This window comes from Pieris rapae, chromosome 2, assembly GCF_905147795.1.
Source record: "Pieris rapae chromosome 2, ilPieRapa1.1, whole genome shotgun sequence".
Lineage (NCBI taxonomy): Eukaryota > Metazoa > Arthropoda > Insecta > Lepidoptera > Pieridae > Pieris > Pieris rapae.
In genome coordinates, this window is record NC_059510.1 from 2,962,810 (window position 1) to 2,985,836 (window position 23,027).

The 23,027-nt window shown below is 31.8% G+C and overlaps 1 protein-coding gene across 2 annotated transcripts; it reads left to right on the top strand.

Moving 5' to 3' along the window:
* The first annotated feature begins 1,066 nt into the window (after window positions 1–1,066).
* On the top strand, window positions 1,067–19,602 carry LOC110995333. 2 transcript variants are annotated; one of them, XM_022262442.2, is made up of 7 exons: window positions 1,067–1,316; window positions 9,317–9,474; window positions 10,072–10,243; window positions 11,216–11,447; window positions 12,781–12,921; window positions 18,211–18,935; window positions 19,240–19,602. In XM_022262442.2, exons 1-6 carry the CDS (start codon window positions 1,293–1,295, stop codon window positions 18,909–18,911), a joined length of 1,428 nt encoding a protein of 475 aa, XP_022118134.1. In that variant the 5' UTR covers window positions 1,067–1,292; the 3' UTR covers window positions 18,912–18,935; window positions 19,240–19,602. The 2 variants fall into 2 exon arrangements, with proteins under 2 accessions (XP_022118134.1, XP_045490324.1); XM_045634368.1 differs by lacking the exon at window positions 18,211–18,935 and having other exon boundaries at window positions 1,070–1,316.
* Window positions 19,603–23,027: the final 3,425 nt, after the last annotated feature.

Below are 23,027 nucleotides of genomic sequence, written 5' to 3' on the forward strand. Positions count from 1 at the left end.
TAATCATTAATAAATCCACCCCAAGACTCCATAGTATATCCTTAAGCTTCTCTAAATATTGTTATGAGTTTCCTTGAGTTTTGCGTCATAACAGTCTGAGGTTCGAAAATCGCTTGCGTAGTCTCGGATGTGGTCGAGGATGTAGTTGGGTTCGATAACGGAACACTGGCTTATGTGGAACGCGGTTACGTAAATCTGAATATTGTAATACTTGGGTAAGCAATATTAATTTTAAGAGTATCTTTCTTTATTTTATTAAACGATTATAAACATATGTCACCATACCGATCAGCGTATTTAAGGTAATAATATAAATTTTATTTTCCAGAGTTCTCCTGTGAAGAACGGCAGTGTTTAAGAAACTAAAACACTAGGTTGGCATGTGGTCTACAAAATCAAACTTCAGGGGGACCCCTTATATACGCATATGAACACTCACCCATGATTCATTTCTACTAGGTTAGCCTCATTGATATTCAATGTATTGTTCTTATTTGAAATAAAATAAAACATTTTACTGTTTGAGGACAAGAAAAAATATTTGGTATGGTATAAGAACAATACATATATCTATTTGAGATCCCTATCAGGCAGCCCGCAAAGTTCATGATCTGAATCGTTTGAAATCGATTAAAACTAACACACTTTACTCATTATTGTGTCTCCATACTTAGTATATAGTAAAAAATAAGTGACTTTATAGGTGCATAATAATTAAAATTATTTTAATTACTTGGCTTACTAGTACTTAGTAGTAGCAGTAGTAGAGAGAATTTTATTTTATTTAAAGTCTTGTAATAATCTAAGCAATGAAATATTCATTTTTATTTTTTACCTGTCCTCATAGACTCAGGCCTTGTAGGGTTTCTGTAATATACGTGTATCCAACTAATAGCAATTGCCGTCTGCCGATAGTAAAATGAAGTGTTGCAATATATCTATAAGTATTATCGTCAACTTTGACTTTAAGGCATTTAATTAAGAAGTTAATACTATTATAAAATGATGTGATAATTTGCACAATTTTGTGTAGAGCGGGGATTGGTGATTTAATAAAAAGAAAAAACCGAACCGCCAGCGGGTGAGAGTGACAGCGGCCGCGCGCAAAACGAACGCACTGCGCATGTGAAAGTTGCATTTGACGTAAAATTTGGCGGTAAACCTAAGCACAGAGAATAAAAATAAACAATACGAAATAGGTTTGATATATTGAAGAATACAAAATTACTTTGAAGTAGTGTTGTGGTTTGTGATAGTGTAAGTGACTTTCCCCGTTACAAAGCCGGTGCAGGATGACTAACGCACGTAATATAAAAGTAAGTTATGGAAAGCATTTAATTCTTTAATAGTCTGTGAAGTATAATTTTCTTAAATTAAAATACTATGATTATTTTTCTACATCTAAAACCATTTATAGGTATGTGAATGCTAATATTTGTTAATTGTGAATTTTTTTTGTTTTTTACGTTCACGATGAGGCTTTTATTTACGTTTTAAAAATATGAGCGCATTATTGCAATGATGTGTATACATACCTACTCTCTACTTATTAGTATAGGTATATTCAAAAACATTTTTAAATTCTTTAACAAATTTTTAATTTAACTTTATAATTTTCATCTTTATTTCGGGCTTCCTACATATACGAGTATATAATTAAAAGCTATACATTATAACTGAGTGAAAGAAAGTCATTTCTCCATCGAGAACAATCTTATCAAGAAAAAGGTGAGAAGTAATGAACTGTTGGGAAAACATTGATCTTAAAGAATACGGATGATAATATCGGTAGTATAAAAAGATTAATGTGTCACATACACACGGTCTAATTAAAAAAAACCATTCTAAAGTAAATCAATATAAAACAGTTTGATTTCCACATATTTTTTCAATTTAAATTTTTATGATGAATTAAAGTTTATCTTGAATTTACAAGATTTGTCGATTATTAATTTTAATTTGAAGTTTTTGAAAATGGAAGACGCTAACTATAAGTTAGTACCTGTATTACCAACTATACCTGATGTTAAGTTAGATGCGGCATCTCCGGCCATTTATCCTATGCTTGAATGAGCCTATGTGAACCCTCTCTAGGAAATTAAGAAGAATGTCCATTCCTTCACCTTTTTCAAAAGTAATGACGCTCCAAATCGTCTAATGCAGCATTACGTTGTCAAACACGAAGAGGTGAAACTTTATTGTGCGCCTGTGTAAAAGAATGCTGCTAATTTAAACTTTTTGTTCTCTATGGTTAATATTCAGACTCTAGACTTAGTGCGCACATTAACTCCCAAATGTCATAATTCAATACGTTTATGACGTACGAGTGTCATTTCAATCTCGACTCTAAATCCTCCCCTTATTACTCTCCCAGAAACTGTTTATCATTTTCGTGCGCCTAGTTTATGACCGTCCTTCCACTACTGAGCGTTTTAAGAAAAGTTTTTCAGTTTTTCCACTATGTTAAACCAGCTGCCCACTGAAGTATTTCCGAAACAATTCGACTTAGGATCTTTTAAGAAATTTGCCTGTCGATTCTAAAAAGGCCGCGACCCCTCTGACATTAATAATGTCAATGGGTGGCTGCCTCTCTTGACATCAGGTGAGCCTTCTGCCTTTTGCCCCCTATTCTATAAAAAAGGTATATGAGGAGAACTTATAGTTTCCTCTATGATTTAATGATTTATAATATTGTATGCTACTAATTAGGTTAAATTACCGTTGAATGAATTAAGAACTCGAGGTTTTTGTAAGTTAGTTTTCATTTCTTCTTCGTAACTGATAAAACACAAGAGAGTAAAATGGAACGTGAATAATTTTTTAATAAATTATATTGCAGTGTGAAATAGGCTTAAAATGTCTGGTATAAACTTGTGAAAAGTATGTCATCTGTCGAATTTAATATAGCCAAAGATTTTAAGTGGTCGCATTAGTGCAGTTGCAACACATTGACCGACCGTATTACTATCACCCTTGCATAACTCGTCTGGGTGAATGTTCAATATGTAATTATTTGACTATAAAGAGTAGACTCCGCAGTCTATGCTTTGTATAATTTAAAGTAACTATGATAGAGCCGTAATCTTATTAAAATTTATTATTATTATCATAGAAATACTATTACACTAAATGCAGGCTTTTCTGACTACTCATTATTTCAAGCCCACAGCCACGTAAGGAGGAAGAAGCCTTTAAATTGTTAATGATATCATCATGGCTATTGATCTGTTTATTTTTATAGAAAATCCAAATATTTCGCGTATTCCATTATTTATCAAAGAAAAATTCTGTCGCTTTTATCCTTAATCCTCCTACGATATGAGGATGTACACTACACTACTAGTACTTTTGTCCACAGTCTTGATTCCCAAACATCAATCTTGCCTGTAACTCAATATGATGAATACCGTTATTATATTTCGCAAACCCTTTCGAAACATTTGAAGTAGTTGACCGCAGTACTGTGCAGTTGCCTAGATTATTGCCTTTAAACATTATATACTTGGCTGTATACTAATACAAATAATACACAAACATTATAAGTTATGAAACCAGCGGCTTATCTCTAACAAGCGATCTCTTCCAGGTAACCCTACTAAGGGGAAAACTTAAAAAAGTCGTAATACAATATAAGAATTTTTCCACTTACCTTACATTGAATTGATAATAACTGTCTACGATTTGATCGTATGTGTCTTAAAGATGGTAGTAATCGGAGATATTGCATTACTGTCTGCTGCTATTATCGACTAGTAGATAACAATTAATTTATACATCTGTGGATTGCTTTGACTTTAGCATTGTTAAGACCTGTGACATAATTTACACACGCAGTTAATACTCAAAGTGTATCTTTTGTTAACCCATAAGTTTAAGGAGGTAAGAAATTTTGAGGTTCAATATTACCTGGAAACAGTAGATTTAAGCAGTAAACAATTACGTCCTTTGTCTTCTGCATTTTGTTATTGTGACGTAAATTAAGGGTTATTATTATTATATAGATCTATTGATTTGGTTAATTAAATTAAAGGCATTTTGTGTTGCCTAGTGCTTTTAACTTAGTAATTAAAAAAAAATAATTATAAAGAAAATGAAACATTTTAAAAATACAAAATTTTTAATACTCTTAAACAATTTAAACGGGTTGTAGCGGTCACTGACTGTAAAAACATCAAACGAAAGTGAATCCGTTTTACTTTCTGCGATGTGTACGAGTTACTGTTAAATACAAAAAATACTATTTTATAAGATAAATATTTTATTATAAACCTCTTTCTCTTTCCACCTGACGAATCATATTTTCGAAATTATAAGTTATAACACGTGCTCACATAATAAATTAATCAAGGTAGAATACAAATTATAGTAACCAAGTAGTTCGCCTGCCGTCAGTCATCGCTATTTTATCTGGCCATTTCCTCATTTAGGGATGTGCTATCCCTATATATATAAAAAGGCGGAATGGTAATGTATATGTCGCAGTAAAGTAGTTAAATCAGAGAGTTAATAGAATGTCTAGACAGTTAATTAAAGATCGATATTGATTCAAGTCGCTAAAGGACCGCTAAAGGACCGCTAAAGGACCGCTAAAGTGACTGCAGAAAACGTTTGACGAGTTTCCTAAACGTTCCTAGGTAACCAGACTAACCTAACCGAACTATTTAGAATAAAACAAAACACGGAATTTCCAAGCCCTCAGTTCTTCACGATCACACCGAAATAATCATGGCGGAATCGACAACATGTTTACAATTTCACCGAAGACCACAATTTGAAACAAAACCGTCTTTTTTTGGTTTTACATCCTCACCAATATGCTATGAGGTCCGCTGGAATACGTGTCATCATGCACAATTTAAAATAATGCTAATATATTTTAGGCTATAAAAATAGGCTCTTTTTCAAGTTTTAGTTTACTATTGTAACAAAAAGGCATTGTATTAACAACTTGGGTCAACGCATTGCACATTATGTAACCATGATAACATCTCTAACCGTCATGACTGCTAGCTCAAACAAGTGTTACTTTATATAATACTTCCCGGACACTTGACATGTTATGTATTAAAAGATAACTGGGAAAATGATCGCATAATGTCCGACGCTACGGAAAATTAAAATCGCTTGACAGGTCGCACTTTAAGTGCGAGTTTTTATTTTTATTTTTATTTTCAATTAATCAGTTTTATTTTAAATAGAACTTGCTTTTTTGGTATCTCTCTCATCGTGTGAATCCTGGTGTATTTAGACAGTAAGTAATTACCGTCTTAAATTCGCAAGATACATGGTAGAGTGAATATAGTAGACTTAAAATTGGGACGGCTAATGGCGACGTGTATCTCGCTCCTATATATTTACATATTAAGTTTCTCATGTAAATAAAATACATTTTTCTAATGAGAAATAAAGATCTTTAAACATTAAGTAACAAGTTTAATGTGTTCAGTTATTTTTAAATTATGATATGTATATGATATTTATTACATACGAATCATCTTTGTCTGTTTGTTTACGCTACAAAAAATCGAGTGAAAGAACAAAATACCTAGACAGTTTTGTTTTAGTTCACATTCCTTACATCCTTCAGTTCTAGTTCTTTGAAGTACTAATCTGTCATCACAGCCTAGATTGGACTAGGATTGGATAGGAATTTAACGGAATGAGAAGAAACAACTGGAAAACTGGACTGGACTGATATTGAATTACGACTAAAATGCACGTCATTTTCCAAACTAAATAAGCTAGAATTTAAGAATTTTCTTAGAATTCAAACGATCATAGACACTCATGGTAACAAATTGGTACATTGACAAAATAGAAGTTCATCGCAAGATTCTTAAGATTAAAAATAAATAAATTCTAAATATTTTGATGTTTAAAATATGAAGAGCTATTTGCGTTCTTTAGGAGATTAGTGCTTAAAACCTTATTTTTTATTATTTTATATGAAAATTATCCCAAGAGCAAACATCAAACTCCTGTTAGTAGACGCACTAAGTGAAGGTGCATGTTCAGGGAGTCTGTTATCTTACCACTTATTTTACGCATGCCTGAGACTTACTTCATGGTGAGATGCATATCATTACATAATGTGTGAACAAACAAACACATTGTTCCAACTCTTCTGAATGGTCATTTAGTCATGTATTTATTAAAGTTTACGAAAAAATACGTACTAAATCCACAGCATATGTTACAAACTCTTATAAACTAAAATGTATGACAATTTAAGTGTACAAATATATATGTTTGTATCATTGTTATTTGACTAAGGAATAATATGGTGTTAGTGTAGCACCGCCGAAAAATCTAACATCAGGCAGTACACAAGATTATACTGTGTATATTCCACTTACATAGAATATAAATTTAATCAAATTTAATATATTCTATGAAGTTGAACAAACAACTATACATGAAATTGCTAAATAAAAAACTTTACAATAATATATAATGTTTCTTAAATCTGTACAGGATTTAAAATACCAAGTAGGTCGATATATGATAAAGTTAAAATGAATCAGCTGCTCTTCAAGTAAATGTCATAGACCTTACCTGTTTGGTGTTGAATGTGGACAGGAAAGAAAGCGGATCTTGTTAAGCGTTCAGTGTAATGGGCTTGGTCAATAGCTTGGAATTCATTTAAATTATCGTGTTAAAACGATATTTTTATAATTAAGAATAGTTTAATTTATTGATCAACACATATGCTTTTTTTTCTTTACCTCATAAGATAATAAGTTAATTTGTGAAGCTGTATTTTTTTTTAATAAACATGTTCACCGTCAAAGTATATATCATATTACGGTCTGTTCACAAATTTTGGCTACATCGTTAACATGGTAAACGTTGATTGAAACGTCGTTAAACATAGGATTAGTCAATAACGATTTCATGAAATTCTACATTTTATATTCGGGTCACGATGTAAATTAATTGATATAAATATGTTTCAATACATGTCCAATGTTTATACAATTAATGTTTCTCTTTACGGATATAGACTACTTATAAAATCTTTTGAGTTTGCATGTACTTGTGATGTTTTAAATAAAACTGTTAAACGTTAAAATTGCCGTTAAAATTAATGTTAGGTATATTGGGTTAGTTGGGGCGAACTTATCAATGTGGGCGAGTTTGTTCGAACACCTCTCTTAAACTATGATATATAGTATCATAGTTTTAAAATCGTAGAAAAGCCACGGAAATAAAGCTAGGGTATACGACTTAAAGAAAAATCAGAACCATCCGTAAAATGTCACAAAGGCATCATCATTGGAATTACCCAAGCGTATATTTTGTAACCCTTGCTCGAAATGATAATATGTTTATTGTTGATTTCCGTTATGATATTTTTAAATTAACATGGATTACATGTTTATGCAGTTACATTTACTAATAATAACAGCTATTTGTTAATTATCGTTATGGCATCGCAATACTCGTTTTTCGAAGGAATGTATTTTGTTTTCCAGAGACAAATAAATAATACACAAATGAGTTTCAATCTTACATTGATATTTATTGCACGATTTTATTTGATGTTTCCTTCGCCGTTCGAGCGTGTGTGAAACGTGATTTAACGATAAACAAATGCACATCAATTAATGACAATGAAGTATTACATTTACTATATGATTTAGAAATATCAAGAGTATTAACAATACTCAAAGTATCAAAAGCACCAAGATTTCTTGAAAAAAATTGTATTTTGCCTAACTAGAGTCGCTGTAAGATTTTTTGATATTCCCATATTCCTGAATATATATATATTCAAATTCTGCAGTATGTAGTTGTTACAAATTAACCTCTTAATAATATGTTTCCTACATCACATCATTTTGATAAACGCGCAGTTGCCCCAATGCACTGGAAAATACCCGGAAATATATTCAAAATCTGTTATATCTAGTACTTACAAATTAACCTCTTAATAATATATTTCCTACATGTTCTCTTATTTGTGGTAAACAAGCAGTTGCCCCAATGCACTGGAAAATACCCAGAAGTATATTAAAAATCTGCTGTATCTAGTACTTACAAATTAACCTCTTAATAATGTGTTTCCTACATGTGCATTACATAATTTTGGCAATCAAGCAGTTGCCCCACTTCACTGTTCCGATTTTATTCTGACGCATCCTTTCACTTAATTATCATAGCATAATAAGCTTGTTAGCAAATGTTGAACATTTTACTTCTTTTATAACACCTAATTATACATAATACACTTACGAGTAGGTTCGTAAAAGTAAAGAATATATTTCGATATACATTTTATAAATCAACATTTATAACAAAAATCTTCACTGCAAAATAATATTAGGATTATACATTTTGTTCTTTTCACCGTCATATTTAAAACCTATTGCCTTTATTTTGTGATCTTTACATAACATTTTAACCTCTCGAAGGCCGTGCGATTATACGGAAGAAATCGATGTAGTGTGCGCGCGAGCATAAAAACTTTCGCTTTTCACTGCCAAGGCGTTGTGGCTTTGGTATCCATAAGTTGAGTCCACATCTTACTTCCTCTATACTTATTTGTTTCTATTGATATATATGTATATAACATTCGTTATATTTATATAATCAAATTTTATAATTATGTTTATAATTAAGAGTAAGTCAGTTCATTTAGCGTCATCTGTTATTGAAATGTAGTCAATTGTCATATTAGAAATAATAAAGTAAAAATCCGTGCAATTGTTTTCTTTCTCAAAGTGCACTTGATAAAGCGTGTTTTTACTCTAATCTAATGCAGATAAACTATGCATAATATATAATCTTATTAAAAGTAATGATTTCATAATAATAATTTTATTCATTTTGACATAAGCCATTAATAAGTCAACTAAACGCTTTCGATTTCATTAGCGAACGTGACCAACTTAATGTAAACAAAACTTAGAGAGTACTTTCCTCGTTAAATTTTATTGTTGACATGGTCTTGCTTATTTATTACTTAGCCATTTTAACAAAAGCACTGATCTGTCTTCATAATATTGTTAACCCAATTTGAGTAAAGGAAAAACATTTTTTTTTATATCAGCTGGTTACATATTTAAAAAAGATAATATTTAAACTACTATTTGTTCATTAGTTTTTATTCTTAAATCTAAATAGAAATTCAATGTTTTAACAAGATCAGTAGGCCTCTATCTATACATTATATATTTAAGCTTAAATCGTGACTGAATGAATTTTCCTTTTATTGTTGGTACAATAAAAAGTAACGTAACGCTTCTTGTTACTTTCCTTCATATCTATACATTTTTGTCCACTTAATAAGATATAAGTAATACTTTTATTCCAGGTCTGGATATGCATAGCATGCATGGCGTCATCATTGGCAGCACCTGCGCCAAGTCAGCCCATCACATTTGACATCATCGACATGGCGGCGATAAGTCGGATGACACCACAACAGCTGGAGGCACTTGCTGAGGGTCTGGCTGCCGAAGAGATCATGAGGTAATCATAAAATTGCCTTTTTAAATTAATTTTGTTAAAAAAGTTATATAAAATTAATTCGAGTAATATTCTTATTGTCATCAACCTTATGACATGAATAATACTTTATTGGTATAAGTATCGAAATTTCGGAAATAAAGGTAATTTTAGATTTACAAAAGTATTATTATGTTAACATTTTGGAAAACTAATAGATATTTTTTTTATAATAATTTATCGTAACGTTATTTTACTATTAGTACCTACATATTGTTGTGGTCATAAAAGCTAAGTGTGCCATGATTGAAACGTCACTCCTTTTCTACGCCAGTATAGCTCCCTATACTTATATACGTTATACTAAGGGCCTGTTTCACAATGTATGGATAAAGTGCCAAATAGCTATGCAACACATAAATTATTCGAAAGATAAAAGTTCCGAATAAGATACTTGGCATTTCATGACAAATAGCGCTATCTGACAGTCGTGAAACGCAAAAATACTGTTTATCCTACAAATAAGTAACAAATAGCTTATTTGGAACTTATCCGGACATTGTGAAACAATGCCAAAATATTAATAATATGAGACGGTTATAAAATACTCGACTTTTACAGGACTAAACGATCGTCAGCCCAAGCGTTGACCTCGGTTGTGTCAAAAGCATCATCAGGCATACAAAGCAAGCTCGGTCTTCTCGGCCAAGCGTCTGCTGGCGCATCCTCATTGATTGCTTCAGCTTCAAGCAAAACAGGTCACTCGGAGCATACAGGATACTCATATGAACCGGTAATTACATATTATTATTACTTCAAGATTTTTTTTTAATTTCTCTGTAGTTCACGTTCGTCATCACGGGACACTGTAAAATTGTAACTCAATTCATTTACGATAGTAAAAGTTTAACATTTTAAATGCTCTTATGTCCGTGAGTACATAAAGAAGAGTGTAATGGAAGTGCTGCAGATTAACCAAGGGTTTTTTTTTTGCACCTAATAGGCCTACCTTCCCCGGCTACTTTATCGCCGGGGGCGTTGACTAAGCTAATCATCTTTCTTTTTTAGGCATCCATTTTCAAAATAATTGTCAACACAACTTTAATTATTATTAGGTTTTACACAATTATATCACAGTTAAAGTTATTTTTATTATTTTTCCTACTTATTCTATTTCCTTAGTTTCGATTAACCAAGGTTTAGTTATACTAACAATGATACTGAACTAGAACTACTGGCTAATGCTGGCTAATGCTTAGGCCATTCGTACGATATATATTGGCAGAAATAAAGAAGATGAAACATATGACATAAAACATTTAATTTTAAAATGAATTCACTACACTCCTCCATTGAACTTGTTGTTTTTCATGAAACTTTGGAAAACACCATCAAAGTTGTGGTGTGCTGATGAGTTATTGACAATTTTAAGAGTTTCGTTTTGAGTTTGAGAGTGGCAGTAAGTGGAATTAAATTAACAGTCAACAGGCTAGGCAAGTAATGAAACGTCATCGATCCAATCAAGCAGCTAGGCTGTTTGATCAACTGGCTAAACATTTTTCAGGCCGCTAGTTAAACGGCTAGGCTGTTAATTGAACGGCTAAGTAAGCTAGTTGGTTGTGACATATATATTATGTATTCCATCTTCCGCTATATTTTACTACAATTGCTCTTTGTTATATATGTCAGATGTAGGATTACGTAATAAATAGCAGTACATTACAACCCATACTTACCACTAACCATACACCTTTTTTGCCTACAGCACGAAGAAAAATACGACTACTGGGGGCTTAAGAAATCCATTCTCTACACGCTCTTCCAAGCTGTGAAAGCCATTACAGGAGGTGTAACCATCCTCAAGGGTCAGCTGATTAAAGGAGGAGGTGCCTTAGCCTCTACTCTTGGCAAAGTCATCTCTGTGAAGGGTGATGCTGTAAGCAATTTCGGAAAGAAGATTGTTACCTCCGCTGCCTTGAGCGAGAAGAAACCGCATTGTAAGTGCTCATTGTCACTTTTTAATATATTTATATACTCTAGTGTGTATTCCATTATCCAGCTCTAAGAGTATTAACAAAACGAGTGGACGAATAGCTTGATTGTGATTGGTCGAGACGCTAATCAAAATTAAGAGACCAGTTTTGGCGTATCCTTTTACGTCTTTCGTATGTTTGAATAACTGAATTATTTTAAAACAAATTGTCTAATCTACATTTTTTAGATTTTTAAATTGCGTAGATTTTATTATTTTTGTAAGCCCATCAGGAAGTTATTTCAAAAAGTAGCTTAATGGAGATCTTTTGATGATGCTACATTTTCCGGACTTCAATCATTTTGTAATAGCTGTCCATGTGAATTTCGAGAGAGTCAACATACAAATTGTAAAAATACTCATCATTGTCAACTCTGAGAAATAAGATATCTTATGCAAGATCATGAAGCTATAAACATATTTTACTGGTTACACAATAATTTATTGTTTAAACAATTCATGGCGTGAATACATTGAATCTTTATGATTTGAATTCAATACAAACTCATATGAATTATATGCCGAGACAATAAAATAATTTGTCAATTTTATTAGAATTTGTCCAATTGCCTCTGTGCTTGGTGATTCATTCTATATAAATAATAAAATAGTTATTACAGATTATAATTCCAGATACAGTGCCCATAATCCTACATTTATTTATTTGTTATAAGTCTTATTTACTGGAAGGTATGATAAGAGTATAAGGTATGATAAGAGTAAAAGTATGATGCTTAAGTGGTAAGAGGTCAACATTGGGTAGAATCAATAAAATAAAACGACCATTAATATAAATGCAACTTTCACAACCATGAAAATATACATAGGTAAAATGTTACATAGACACAGCAAGCGTATCGCGATTTTCGTTCCGTATTATTACACAATCGTCACTCATTTTGCATAGGGTTAAAATATTTAAAACAATAACAGTGGAGCTGTGTTGGCCTCGTACCTTTCAACGCTGAGGTCGTAGGTTTGATCTTTTTGTCTATTTATGGTTAACGCTGAGGAAAAGCATCATTAGGAAATTGATATGCCTTACATCTAACAAGTCGAACGCATGTGTGAGCCGAAGGCTGATTACCATCATCGCAACATACAAACATAAAAGGGTTGCTGTTTCTTAAAACAAATGATTCAATCTACTACTAACATTGTATAAAGTACAAATTGTAACTGCACGTAGATTACACGGAAATATGCCACGAAATTCCAAATCCGATGTTTACTACAGCTCTAGTTGGATTCTACATATTTCACACAGGAAATAACATTCTTACACGAAAACATTCCAGCAACAGCAGTCTATGGCCCACCACCGACTTCACACTTGGAGTACGCTCCAACCGTCTACGAGGCGCCGACAGCACCCGCTCAATACACACATTCAGCACCCACAGGCTACGCGGCACACAAGTATCCATCAAATCTTGACGGTAATATAATTTAAGATTTTATTAAAACATTGCAAAAAAGGTTACTTTATAAAGGAACTTCTTATATTGTTCGACGTTCAGCGGTGTTTAATACACAAATCGTACAATAATCTAATAAGTACTTGAAGTTATGAATAATTCTTTGACATCATGTACAGTAATCCCTCCTAATGAAAAAATAATGGGATTTCCATCCCCCATATAACGCGGAGATTTCTCAAGTTATACAGTATGAAATTTTTATTGATTGTCCATAATTAGTTTTGCGTATCTCTGCACCTGATTCAATTTTGTTGTTATAAAATTTATCTAAATAACGACAGTTTTACGAGAATATTCCTAACACTATTTGGGGATATGGACGCTGGATTCATTTGGTTATTTTTATTTATCTTGTATATTATTGCAGTTACTTATTTTATGTCGTCGTTCTGAGTTGAACTCAGTAGTGAGTTCAGATTTCCTTTTGACTATAAAAGGAAAACATTGTTCTAAGATTCATAAATATTGACTAAGCTATTGTGATTCCAAATATAAACGGCTCAGCTTGGTAAAGTGATTATTCTTTACCTTGAATTGTGTTTAGGCATATTTTTTCTTACTTAAAATTAAAAAAATTCTTACATAAAGTCCATGGCGATAAGCCAGTATTATTATATCAGTAAACATTGTTGGTTATAAACAATTAGTTTTAAAAAAACAAGTGAAAATCGAGAAACAAATTTGATAGTTTAAACATACGCGTTACCTAATATAGCTTCATTTAATCAAGTGAAACATCCTCATTATAATTAATTCATTTTAATCAAATAACATTAATTACATAATTTAAAAAATTAAATGATAATGTCATCGTGGGTTTTCTTTACTCTTTATCGTAAAGAAGAATGATGGACACTTCCATCTTCTATAGACAGTTCAATATGGTTACGGCTCCAATATAGACATCTCCTGCTCAGGTGTTCCTTCCAATAGGCTGCATTTCACTTAATTATTATTAATTATTTTAAAAATTAAGTAAAGTGAAAAAAGTACAGCAGCCATATTTCAAATATTTTCAAGTATATGTAATATGTAATTATGTGATATTCACTGTAGCAACACTGGTTCATTGGTTCTAACCAAATCTGAGCAAAAATAATCTACTTTAGTCGATCCATGATCAAAAATATTTTAATAAATTATAAAAGCGTATGTCCTTTAGAGTCATCACTACATAGTATAAAACAAAGTCGCTTTCTCTGTCCCCATGTCCCTTTGTATGCTCAAATCTTTGAAACTACGCAATGGATTTTGATGCGTTTTTTTTTAAATAGATAGAGTGATTCAAGAGGAAGGTTATGGAAAGAATATGGAAGGAAATTATATGTATAATAACATCCATTTAATAGTGGAGAAGTACTGTTATTTTTGAGGTTTCTAATGTGATGTCGTAAATAATTACATTTTTTCCGCTTATATTGCAAACGCAGGCTGAACCCTACGAGTTCTATCAAAATAATGTACTAAGTATTGTACACATTGAAAAGGTCTACAGAAAAGTCCGTGATGGTATATGTCTATCTCTTATGGATAACCCACTTTTATATACAACGTTCACAGATTTTCTGTAGTGTATTTAGTATCAGCATTGCACCCGTGCGAAGCCGGGGCGGGTCGCTAGTTAAATAATAAAATTCTATTAATTGTATTATTAAGTAATAAAATTGTTTTAGCGATTTTTCCTGTACCTATGTTAAATAATTACGGGAAAATAAATTCTGTAACATTATCCTTATATATATATATATATAATTTTTACATTCAGTTCAGCTAATATACCTATAGTTATGTAATTTAATAATAATCGATCGAAAATAGAAGAATTATTCTTTCTGTTAACAGTTTATACATTAAAATTAATAAAAAATATAACCAAATATTTAATTGTAACACTTAAAAGCAATAGTTAATTATTAATAAAAAGATGTGAGGTTTAAGAGCAAAGTTCGCACGTCCGGAAGTGAGTACAGAAAATTATGCAACATCCAAACACATACTTACACAACATTGCCAAAAAATATTTAAGCAATATTATTCATGATCTGCGATATATAGATATCTAGAACATTATACAAACTGAACTGAATCTTTTAACACTCTCTTAAATTTCAATGTATTTCGTACCCAATTACCATCCGAATTACACTTCGAAAGGTTATATGTGAAATCGTTAATAACAATTGCCACACATGTACCAAACATTCACATTGGTCTTTTACATAATATCAGTGCAAATTTTTTTCAGAGCTTATAGTGATGTCATCTGTAGTAGATAGTGTTCAGGAACCCAAACCAATGCCTCGGCCATCGCCTGAATTATTATATCGTTATTATGATTTATTAAATTCGTTTTGGTAAGATATAAGCTGTTCAAAGATCCTGCACAAAACTCTGAATTGCTCTTCTTTGGGTGTCATCAGATTTCATTTGTTTTTAAATTCCTATGCAAACTCTGCAAACAACTCTATGCTTTTTTTAACACACAGCACACACTGTACGATGCTATGACTGACAACTGTATAAGTCTAAAATGCAGATATTATTACGTATGTTAAATAATACAAATAAGTCATGTAGGTCATGTCTGACTCTCATATTTAGCATTCAAAGTAGCAGTTTGACCTCACAAGGCTGCCAAAGTTTTACGTCATTTGCATAACCACTTTCTCTTACACTAGACAATCGGTTTTAAAAGTATATTCCATAATATGTTCTTAAAAAGATTTTTCATAAGATGCCTTAAGTGTATGTCTAAACTTTGAGTACATAATCGCGAGCAAAAAAATGTATGACATACAATATAAACTAAATATATGACATCGACATGACGACGATTACACTGCTACAATAAACAAATGAAGTACATCAATAATAAAAACCGTTATAACCGTAAATATATCATTTATTTATATTTTACCATTAATAATTAATGTCATATAGGTAATAAGCAACCGTATTATTAAATGTATATGACATTACGACTTAACGGAAACTTTAAGCTTACATAATTCATTAGTGTATCGAAACTTGGTTTCCTACTTTCACTTGATATATGGAGGACTAGGGTTACGAAAATAAAGTGCACACCCTCAAGTGAAAGTGTATCACAACTCAATCAGATCGTAACACAAAACCTGATTGTAGTATAAAACGTTAATTGGGGTTAAAGTATGAAACAGAATTTTGACTATACTCGAGCAAATCTTTATTATTCTTATATTATTTAAAAATATATGCCGGAATAAATAAATTAATATTTAACAGAATTATCTGTTAATACAAAACGATTAGTAAATATTGATTAGGCTATCAAATATTTTGAATGCCAAACCGGAATAACGAGTAACAATCTAATTCACACAAAATTAAAAATATTTGTAGACAAATATTACTTACATCTTAGAACAAAATCAGACTTTGTTCGTATATTACCCATACATATTTACGAAGTAGGACGTTGTATTTGGTATCCTCAAACTTATGCAACACCATATAATGTAACTTAAATTCAAAATTTTTTGAAAGCAACGAGGGCCTTATTGGAACGTTCTTTAGTCATATGTGTAACACAAGTTTCGTTCAGATTTATACCTAAGTAATGCTGTTTTCTAAATATTAGATTTTTTTACGAACATCATTTTTTCTAACAAGCAACTTTATTACTTCTATTTATGCAGTTAGATAGTAATACCCAAACACATTTGTGTGTACTAGACGAGAGCCAGTTAAAAAGTCAAGAAAAAATTACGTAAACTACTATTTTTGATTTGATACAGTATATAAAACTCATCAGTGACAATTTAAACCCATCAATGTTTGGTTTAAATAGGAAGTTTACGTAATAGAGCTTAAACGATAGGTCTAAGCAGGTATTGCATAAGCACTAACCTACTTGGCTAATTCCTGGAAGTCCTCTTATGTATAAGGCTTGCACAAGTTATCACCATTGTTAAATTTCTCAATCACTGTTGGAACTTTTCTTTTCGTAAAATGTTCGTTTATTTCAAGGATCATAGGTATTGTTTAAATTGTGCATAACGTATAAAATAAGAAAAAATTACCTAAGTTATATTAGAATTTAACTTCTAATATTACTTAGGTAATTTTGTTTTTTAGTTTTTTTAAGTTATTTAAATGGTTGCTACGAAAAGTTGCTGAGTGACTTAGAACAGGTGGCTGTTTTGAATTTCACCTTAACTATTTTAATACGTTTTTAGTAGGTTACAACACAATGTAAAGTATATAAAAAAAGGCTTTATGCAATAGCATTCATAAATAATATAATACGAAACATATTAATGTAATGGTACCATATGATAAATGATGTATAATTAACTAGCGCATTAATACATACCGTGATGTAATAATACTTTAAAAAATGCACATAAGTTAAAATATGAATAAATTATGCGGCACGAGTTGTTACAAAACTTCCGGTTTTGCCAAATTAACGAAGTTGCTGGCAACAGATTAGTTGGTGTCAAGTGCCATCATTGTTTACACGATAATTTCTTTGTTTATAAATATTACAATACTTGGGCACAAATAAAATAAACCTGCAAGTTTGTTGTGTTTTGGTAAGAATTATTACAATACACGCAACATTATGTATACATCAAAGATTGATTAATTGGTCCTATTATATTTATCTGTTTAAATATTTGAATTTTTATGTCCTAATTGTGACCAAAACAGTTACTTTTAGCTCTTTTAGACCTCCGATTTGTTATGTAATACATTTCATGTGTTGTAGAGATAATAAACTTCTAAAACATCACATAATAAGAAACGTGACCTCTTTATTTGTGGTAGCGCCACTCGCTTGTTGTTATGCTAGAATATGATAAAATCGAACGCCGCGAATACGTATTACCGTCACCTACTTTGTGACAGGACTGAAGGTTGCGTAATTCCGAACAGAAGCGTTATGAAGCTCGTGAAAGGTGCCAAAAATGAGATTAGGTCATTACTCTCAGATGATGCTAACGATAACAATGCATAGTACAAAAGTCTGCGGCATTAAGTAATCAGACCTATGATAAACTATGAATCAGACGCAGGTCTTTCGGATACATTACATTCATACATTTGTCTATAACGTATTCATACGTTTAATTACCTAATAGTTTAACCAATTTGTATATTGATGTAGCTATTAATCAACAATCTCTAGACAGGAGCCTTACGTGACTTGGTTGTGCAACTGACATGTGACGTAACTCATTTACCAAACATTTTTTGAGACAGGACGCGGAAAACTGAATGGAGTGCACGCTGGCCTCGTTATACTGACCCCAGTCGGCGACGCGTCTACCGGCGAGAGTCATCCGGGATACACGCCTTTGGAGCCTCCACCCTCCATTCTCAATTCCGTATACTCCGCTATAAAAGGCGTCTTCTCCTCCGCAGCACCCAGCTATGAATCCCACCTGACTCACCAAGAACCACCGCTGCCTCAACCGATTCCATCATTCAGACCCATGTCCTGGGGAGCCGTAGATTCCTACGGTGAACCTGCAATGGTCGAATCTTATTCCGATTATGATCCAAGAACGCCGCATTCATACAATTACGCATCATCTAAGAAATCTGTTATCCCTCCGATTCATAAAAAGGGTTTAACGCCTGAAAAAATTCAAAAGATAAATAAAAATCTCGACAAAGTAACCGCTCTAATAAACGAACATCAAAGATCGGCGGAAGTTGTCCCCAAATTCAATGAACAATACGCAGAAATGGTGCGTAAAGGCCAGATTCCTTTCCTTCCCACTCCGGTGGTTAGTGACAATGAAATAGGTGTCCTACCTGCTGAACTACTCCCCGACGAAGATCCCATGACCAGTACATCGACAACTACAATTTCTCCAAATAAAACTGATAGCAACAGCGCTAGAAGAAAGAAAGATACCAAATATATTCTACGAGGGAACAAGATTGTTGAAGTTTGACAAAAGACTGATGACTGACTTGAGGTATGTTGCGGCTGACTTTGACTGACTTCATCTTCTCTTCTTCGCAGGTTAAGACATCTGCACCGAACTGACTTTTTACACTCCTATTGAAATATATATTAAGTGTTTATAATATTCATTTGTTTGTCTACAATGATTAGTTCAATATACACAATACATAACTTGTTTTAAGTAATTGTTCAATGTCTAAGAAAAGGATGATCTTATTAATATTTAAAATAAGACATTTGTTAAATAAATAGTTTCACCAAAATGGTGAATCTAAAAATATGTTGGTGAATATAAAAATTATTCCTATTTTCAGAAATTCAAGTGTACAACGGAGTGCTAGGACCGGAAAATTTGCAGAACTATCAATATCAATGAAGACTTATGACCCGACCCACCTGTTAGTAAAACGAAGCATTGCCAAGTTTATTTTATTAGGTACCATTTTTATCATTCATTGCGACAAAGTTAAAAAATAATGTTTATCTAATATAATACATTGAAAAAGAATGTACAAAAATGGAACTCCATTTGTTAATACTCTTACAATTCAAATCATATACATATGAAATTGATAATGAAATATGTTCTTGGTAATGTTACTTGTTGCTATTATTAAAAGGTACTCGTTAAGAATACAAACGGAATTTACATTGCAAAATACGTGAAAGTTGTTTCTATATTAGTATATTGTAATTGTAATATTGTTTGTTTTTATCTTTAGCTCGCTTTTAGTTCCTCAACAATGTTGTGGACAGGCTTCCCATAATTCTATTAAAACCATACGATTTATTATTAACTTGATTTCTAAATTAAGGTATAAATTTGTGGGTTAGATTATATTGTAGCAAAATCTGTATCGCAGTATTATTTATTAAAGTGATGCAAGTAACAACTTAGATATAATACGGAATTGTAAATATTGCTCAAAAGTAATTTATATTTAATTATTTGTAAATAAAGTATGATGGTGTAAATAATTGTTTTTATTTTGATCTTTTTTTCACACATTGGACACTACAAGGCACAAGTACGACCTCATATGGAATACTGCTCACATCTCTAGGCTGATGCTCCCAAATACCAGCATCTTCCTTTAGACCAAATTCAGCGAAGGGCTTGCCGAATTGTCAATGTCAGTGACATTGCGTTTTACTTTATAGAAAAGTAAACTCCGGTGAGTGTTCTGAAGTATTGTTTGATCCCTCCTGCCTTGGTTTAACACCGTAGGAGCCGTATGAATTCTAAATTTCACCAACATCACCTTGATGGTTGGAAACCTTCCACACGGCATTTTCTTTTGCGAACTAGCAAAATGTGGAATCGACTCCCGGTGGGGTCTTCCCTGAGAGATACGACCTCCAACTGTTCAAAATTCGAGCGTACTCCTCCCTCAAAGGCTGGCAATCCATGATAGTCAGTGAGAATTAACGTGGAATGTTCTAAAATTTCACTAGTAGTAGAATAGTTCTATTTTGATATATAAATATATATATATATATATTTATATTTATTTCTTTATTAGAAAAAAAATATTTATATTTAGTTCATTATTAGAAAGCTCCAAACTACTTTGCAATGACTGCAATAAAATCTACAGTAACTACATACTAATTATTATTCTTCTAACAAAAGCTACATTTTATATAGCGACATCTAGCGAAGGCTTAGGTATGTAGGATTAAAACAGACGACAAATAACCAAACGCAACAAGACACAGACTTGTTATATGTATGTGTCGCAATAAACTTAATTACCCGTTCAACCAACAGCTTAACTAGACAGCGCCGTTTAATAAGCGGCATGAATCGTTCAATAGGTCGATAAATTTTTTCGATAAATCTCATCATCAATTTTTCGATGAAGGTTTAACAACCGAATAATTGTTTGGCAAATTAATTTTAAGTTTTTAAATACTTAAATAATATTATAAAAAAATTTCAGCCATAATGAATTATTTTGATTTTTAAAATTCGAAATTAGCGTCTGGGACAGTTTTAACAGCAATAAAAATGTCTGGCAATATAAGATTTACGTTGTGGAAAGTACAATAAATATAATGAAAAAAAAAACAAAACTTCTTAAAATGATTTAAAAAATCGATATTTTACCTGTGCAGTTAGGATGCGCACTGATGAACGCAACCACTACCACCAGCCAGATGGTCAATATGACGTGCGGGAGAGTGAGAGAGATAGGATATCTAAAAACTGGCCTTACTGAAATGCTTGTTTTCCTGACGTTGCTACCTCACGTACTAGAAAGACATTGAGTCAGTCCATCAAAGAGGGCAAATAACTAGCATCGATGACATTACTTTCCTAGTTGTTCACTATTAATTTAAATATAATTCCACTTCCTGGCAAGCGTCAAAACTCTTCAACAAATTAAATGGTGTTTCCCAAAGTTGAATGAACAACCAGTAAACAAGTGTAGTGACAATACTAATGTGAATTTAGGTGTTACTGGCTCAATCAATTTAATTTAAAGACATTTTTTTATGTTAGATGTTTCATATTTTTATTTCGGTCACATATTTTTTATTATTGTCAAAAAAAAATATACATTAAATGCTTCTAATTTCACTTAGGAGATGTAAAATTAGAAGAATTTAATGTATATTTTTTCAAGATAATTAGAGGTCAGTTCTCAAATCAAGTATAAACGTCAAAATAAACTCTCCGCCACACACCATGTTCCACATGACATCTTAAGTATAACTTTGCCTAGTGTCTCTTATAGAGTTTCCAACGGAAGCTAGAATATAGTCGTTTATTGATCTTAAGATAAACTTGACTTCCTTGTCAGGCCTGAATGCCTCTGCTTTCCATCCACAAGGGGTATAATCAAAGCTGTACGTAAGGTGACTCCGGATACCGTGTAAAGTATACAGGAAAGCTCCACCTACCGGAATTTCCTGTTTTCACACTTGAAAATCAGACCTTTTTTTCTAGTTGTTCTAGGATATTTACGTTATTCAAACATTTGTACGGATAGATAAATGCTGGTACATTTTATAGTCAACTGATTAATGAACATATGATCTACGAATCTTATGTTCGTAAATTTAATATTATTTTATTGGAACATAATAAAAAAAGACTATGGTCCTTATAAGTCTTTTTTACTTACAAAAAAATGTTAAATTAACCTTACCTAGCAAGACCATTAACAATAAGATACATAGTAACACAAAAGCCGTGCAAAACCGGGAAAACTGCAATAAGATTTTCTCACCTGTCCATTCTCTGTCCATAATATGCGCGCGCGCAGTGGGGCTCATATAAAACCTGACACTGACCTATTTCATTTTTCATTTCGCTGTCTATAGTAAGTAACGCCGCTGAAATTAAGATTTTTGTGCAAGTGTCGTGAATAAAACTCTATATGAGGAAAGTGAATAATAAAGTGAAAAGTGTATCTATGCATAATTATTAAAAAATGGATAAGGTAAATATCAAAAGATTAATTAAATATTTTAAAAATTTTTGACGTGTGACTCAGATTTTCTGAATCGATATTTCTATCCAATATTGGCGCCAAAAATAATTAACTATTTTCGTTCCGACAAATTGAAACCTTAAAGTTTTAATGTGAAACTGTAATACAAAATATAATAACGGAAGAAATATTAAATTTAATAAACCTAATATAATTATATTATAATTTTGTTATAATTATTATAGTTATTTTTAAATAAGGCAGATTATTACATAGGCATGTAACGGTCAGTAACCTAAGTCCAATAAAAAAAATATTCAAAGCGAAATTTAATCATACATAAATAATAATTTAAATTGTTTTTTATAGTTTTTTTTACTTTCATCCCGAAAATTCTGCTGAAAATCAATTTAATTAGACTAATACTGTCATTTAACAATGGCTTTTTAATAAATAAGTATTTTAAGAATTGAAAGGTTTATTTATAAGTAGCTATTTTTATATAATTACTGGAAATGATGACATATGTGGAGAGAGACTACATCATAATGTGAAATGTATTACAAGATACAGCTCTCTTTTAAACCGGTCCATCTAGATTTCACATAACGCCTATCCTGTCTAAATGAGAAAATAAGTTATTTCAATTGATCTAAATTAAA